Source organism: Cetorhinus maximus, chromosome 7 (genome assembly GCF_964194155.1).
Source record: "Cetorhinus maximus chromosome 7, sCetMax3.hap1.1, whole genome shotgun sequence".
NCBI lineage: Eukaryota > Metazoa > Chordata > Chondrichthyes > Lamniformes > Cetorhinidae > Cetorhinus > Cetorhinus maximus.
The window spans coordinates 4,146,887-4,152,409 of NC_135885.1; the positions used below are offsets into that span (position 1 = coordinate 4,146,887).

General features: G+C 47.5%; 1 protein-coding gene across 2 annotated transcripts in view; it reads right to left on the reverse strand.

Moving 5' to 3' along the window:
- Positions 1 to 411: 411 nt before the first annotated feature.
- Positions 412 to 5,523, reverse strand: part of phox2a (paired like homeobox 2A) — a 7,647-nt gene continuing 2,535 nt past the window's right edge. The window contains exons 2-4 of one of the 2 annotated variants that reach the window (XM_078544802.1): positions 4,086 to 4,273; positions 2,906 to 2,941; positions 412 to 822 (exon numbers count right to left, since the gene is read on the reverse strand). In XM_078544802.1, coding sequence (XP_078400928.1) covers positions 412 to 822; positions 2,906 to 2,941; positions 4,086 to 4,273 — 635 coding nt within the window. The remainder of the gene's footprint in view (positions 823 to 2,905; positions 2,942 to 4,085; positions 4,274 to 5,523) is intronic. The other variant, XM_078544803.1, reaches the window with a different exon arrangement.

Below are 5,523 nucleotides of genomic sequence, written 5' to 3' on the forward strand. Positions count from 1 at the left end.
AGAAACGAGCTCCGACTGACTGAACTCTGAACCCAGGAGGCCACACAGACTCTCGGATGTGAAGTGGGGGACTGAGGCTTTTTGGAGCGCGTTTGCTGAGGGATGTGGCTGTAAAGAGAATGTCAGACCCAGTGAAGCTGCCGGGTAGACCAGATGGCGAGGCACGAGATACAAGGGCCAGGTTAGAGTCAGGCGACTATGGTTGGGCGGCAGGGGGGTGGTGAGGCGAGAGCGGTACGTGTGCCAACAGGGACAGTTAAGGCAACAACGCTCTCCTTGCCAAGGTGCGTACAACTGCAAAGGAGAGAGAGGTAGGGGAAGCTGGTGGCGGGGGGTGGGGTGAGGGGTGGGGAATAGGGAGAGGGATTCGTGGTCCGAGCTGTGGGTTTCTCCCTCTCACTCTCTCTCTCTCTAAAACAGGTTAGGCTTGAGCACGTTGGATTTTCTGTGCAAGGTGGACAGCACGCCCGCGAACGGACCCGTCATACTGTCGCTGGGCTGCCAAGCTTGGGCCTTGAGGAGGTCATTGCTTGGCCAGGCTGGAGCCTTGATGGACTGGGAACTGTTAGGACTCGGCATGTTGACGGCATGGGGGCTGGTGCTGGAGATGGGGCCCGAGGAAGAGGAGGAGGAGGAGGAGGAGGAGGAAGAGGGGCAGGCGGGGTTGGCCGTGCTGTCTGGGTCTGTGCACTTGGCCTCCTTGGAGTCGTCCTCCTCGGACAGGAGGTCAGCCTTCTTCCCGGGCGGATTGCCGCCATTCCCTTTCGAGTTGGCAGCTCTCTCCTGCTTGCGGAATTTGGCGCGTCGGTTCTGGAACCAGACCTGGAATGAGATGGGGAGAAAGATACGTCAGGAAGCGGGGGAATAAAGGAGCAGTTTTGACAGGGTAGACAACAGCAATTCAATCCGATCACCCCTCAGTTCTCTAAACTCAATACAACACGAGCTTAGTCTGTACAACCTGCTCTCCCAATTCAACCCGTCCAGCCCTGGTTATCATTCTGGTGAATCTCCACTCCACTCCTCCAGGGTCAGTATATCCTTCCTGAGCACCGTTTACCTGGATAAAATGTCCCCAAGGTGCTCCAGAGGAGCCATTACCAAACAAAACTGTGACACCAAGACAGGCAAGGAGCTAATAGTTCTGCAAAAACTCGGGTCAAAGAGGTTGGTTTTAAGGAGCATTTTAAAGGAGGAGGGAGAGGTGGAAATATGCAGAGGTTTAGGGGGTGGGGGGGGAATTCCAGCGTTTGGGGCCCAGGCAGCTGAAGGCACGGCCACCAATGGTGGAGCGATTAAAATCAGGGGATGCTCAAGGGGCCAAAATTAGACGAGTGCAGAGATCTCGGAGGGGTTGTAGGGATGGAGGAGATTACAGAGATAGGGAGGGGGCGAGCCCATGGAGGGATTTGAAAACAAGAATGAGAATTTTAAAAATCGAGGCGCCACTGGACTGGGAGCCAATGTAGGTCAGTGGGCGGAGAGGGTGATTGGGGAATGAGAGTCAAGGGGCTGAATGGTCTACAGTTCCTCTGAGTTTAAGACTTGATGATTGGCACATCTGCCAAACAGATGCCACCAGTAGCCGGCTTTCAGCAGAAGCTTTATGAAAATAATAAATGCCCTTCTCACATAAAGAGATCGATAATCCTCACAGGAATCATGATTGGAAGAGAGTTTGATAATCTTCCCTAAAGCTGGAAGCTCTGATCAAGGGCAGCCAAGAAACAACTCAAATATTTTCTCGATAGATACATCGAGATAGAGAACTGAGGGGTGACCTGATAGAGATCCTCAAGATTATGAAAGGATTTGATAGGGTAGACGTAGAGAGGGTGTTTCCACTTGCGGGTGAGACCAGAACTAGGGGCTGTAAGTAGGAGATCGTCATGCACAAAACCAATGGGGAATTCAGGAGAAACTTCTTTACCCAGAGAGTGGGAAGAACGTGGAACTCACTCCCACAGGGAATGGTTGAGGTGAGTAGTGTAGATGTATTTAAGGGGAAGCTGGATAAACACATGAGGGAGAAGGGAATAGAAGGATATGGTGATAGGGTGAGATGAAGAGGGATTGGGAGGAGGCTCATGTGAAGCACGAACCTAGTTAGGTTGAATAGCCTATTACAGTGATATAAATTCTATGTAACATTCCTCATTTCAGAGACTGGGACAAGTGCTAATAGAAAACTACCAGATCAGAACACTAATGGGAGGCTCCATCTACCCTTAATGGTAGGAACCATGATGCAGCAGAGTTTTGGGAGTTTTTTTTTTATTCATTCATGGCATGTGGGCGTCGCTGGCTAGGCCAGTGTTTATTGCTCAACCCTAATTGCCCTTGTTCCAAGGGCATTTAAGAGTCAACCACATTGCTGTGGGTCTGGAGTCACATGTGGGCCGGACCGGGTAAGGACGGCAGATTCCCTTTCCGAAAGGACAAGTGCGGACACACAAATTGTTAATGTCTATTGGACAGGGACAAGAATACAAATCAACAAGGCTCATGGAATGATGGGCTTTATCTCAGGGGGCTAGGGTGGAACTATGCTACGGTTATATAAACCGCTATTTAACCACATCTCAGCATAACTGCATTCAGTTCTGGGGACTTCACCTCAGGAAGGATATATTGGCCTTGGAGAAGGAGCAGCACAAATTCACCAGAATGAGCCCGGAGATAAAAGGGTTCAGTTATGAGGACTGGTTGCAAAGATTAGACTTGTATTCTAGCAAGTTTAGTAGATTAAGCAGTGATCTAATTGAGGTGTTTAAAATATTAAGATTTGATGGGGTTGATAGAGAGAATCTATTTCCTCTGTGTGGGGTAGGGTTAGGAGTCCAGAACAAGAGCACATAACCTTAACATTCGAGTCAGGCTGTTCAGGGGTGATGTCAGGAAGCACTTCTTCACACAAAGGGGAGCGGAAATCTGCAACTCTCTCCCCCCAAAAAGCTGTGGATGCTGGGGGCCATTTGGAACTTTCAAGACAGGGATCGAGATGGATATTAATCTGAGATTTGAGAACCTAATCTGGATTCCTAGAAAGAGGTAAATGATCCCACCACCACTGTTTCAAAGAAGATCAGGAAATATCCCCCCAGTTGCCTGGACAATATTAAACAGATTATCTGGCTAAAACTCTTTTCCTGATTGGTGTTAGTGTTAGTTTTTAAATGTTCCTGAAGTTTAAACACAGAATTTTTTGATTGGGATAGTGATTGAGATATTTCAGAGCTGTGTGGTTTTGATAAATTAGCTCAGTCATTCACAGTCATCCATGAAGTAAGGAGACAGGGAGCAATCTCCCAGAGGTTCACCCTGAATTGAGCCATTTTAACAACAAAATCTTCTTCTGGAGGTGACTGGAGTAATAGTCCACCCCTAAACAGTTTGATTCAACTAAATGCCTTGTGACACCATTTCAGAATCAGCCACATTAGTGTGGGACTGGAATCATATTAACACCCAGACTGGGCGAGGGCAGCAGGTCTCCTCTCCTAAGAAAGAACTTCCATTTATGTAGCGCCTTTCATGTCACAGAGTACTTTACAATTACTGTTGTAACATAGTAAACGCAGCAGCCAATTTGTGCACAGCATGATCCCACAAACAGGAATATGATTATCACCAGATCATGGCCGGGATTTTCCAGCACCCAGCCCCCACACCCCCTCCCCCACCCCCCTCTCGCTGTGGCAAGAGCGTTCACATCAGTGGGACTGGAAGATCCCGCTGCCGTGAGGGGCTGGAAAGTTCCGGTCCATGTGTTTTTAGAGGTAAATATTGGCCAGGACACCGGAGAGAACTCCCCTGTTCTTCTTCAAAATAGTGACCACGGGATTTTTGACATCCACCTGAGAGGGCAGACATTTTAACAGCTCACCCGAAAGACGGCACCTCGGACAGTGCAGCACTCCCTCAGTTCTGGCACTTGGGGTGTCAGCCTGAATTCAGTGTTCAAGTCCCTGGGGAGGGGCTTGAACCCACTGGCTCGGAGCAGAAGAGATGCCCACTGATCCATGGCTGACACTCTCCGGGTGAGAAACAAGCTGTTAGAGAGGAAATTTGGAAAGCCCTCCTACCTGGACCCTGGCTTCTGTCAGGTCAATCTTCAGCGCCAGCTCCTCCCTGGTGTAGATATCTGGATAGTGAGTCTCAGCAAACACTCGCTCCAGCTCCTTCAGCTGTGAGCTGGTGAAGGTTGTCCGAATTCTCCGTTGCTTTCGTTTCTCATTAATCCCACCATGATCTGTGAAGAATTTGTACGGGACTGAGAACAACAGGAAAAACAGAGGTTAAAGATGGACCACCATTTCATGAACTGATCTTGAGTATACTTAGCAATATATTACTAAAAAATCTCACATAGACTTCAAAATAATGAAGAGCAAATAAAGAGAAGCGGGAGTGTGGTTAAGCACAGGGGGACACAGATTGAAGCTAATCAGCAAAAGGACCGGAGGGGGAGATGAGGAGAATTTTTTTTACACAGCGAGTTGTTGTGATCTGGAACCAGCTGCCTGAAAGGGCAGTGGAAGCAGATTCAATGATAACTTTCAAAAGGGAAAAGGGTAAAACTTGAAGGAAAAATTTTTGCTGGGCTATGGGGAAAGAGCAGGGGGGAGTGGAACTAATTGGATAGCTCTTAAAAGAGCTAGCACATGCACGATGGGCTGAAAGGCCTCTTTATATGCTATATGGTTCTACGAGTGCTTCACGATCTTCGCTTCCTGTTGTTAGAATTTTTGATCACACATTCCCTGTCAACATTTACTCTGTAAATTGCTCCATCAGCATTTACCATTCAATTTTGCTATGTCAACTGTCACAGTGTCATTGCAGTCTCTGGCCACTAGGTATCACAGTGGAGTTAGTTTCTGGAGTCACCCACCTAAATCCCTTCATTATCTTGTATGTTTTTTAAAAAAATATCCAACACCTGACTGTGAACAACAGATGAAGAAAAATGCCTAGTCTGCCAATCTGTCCCGTTGCACAGTTAATATTTAGTTGCCTGTCTACATTTTGAGGGAACATAATTAAACCTAAATTGAGTAAATCTGCAGCAGCAAATCTACTGATTACCAAAGGTTAAATATAAAGTAAAAAAAACAAAAAAACAAAAAACTGCGGATGCTGAAAATCCAAAACAAAAGCAGAATTACCTGGAAAAACTCAGCAGGTCTGGCAGCATCGGCGGAGAAGAACAAAGTTGACGTTTCGAGTCCTCATGACCCTTCAACAGTTCTGCTTCAATGTCAACTTTGTTCTTCTCCGCCGATGCTGCCAGACCTGCTGAGTTTTTCCAGGTATTTCTGTTTTTTGTTTTAAATATAAAGTAGTTAGGTTGTTCTGTTCGTCATTGATCATAGAGTGGAGAGGAGGGAGGGGGGGGTGGAATTTTTTCTTTTAAAGTGGGCAAGATGAGTAAAATTGACGGCGTAACTCCATTCCCAGAGGTGTTGATGATACCCCACTCCTCACACCCCCCCCCCCCCCCCCCCCACCCATCATCAACTC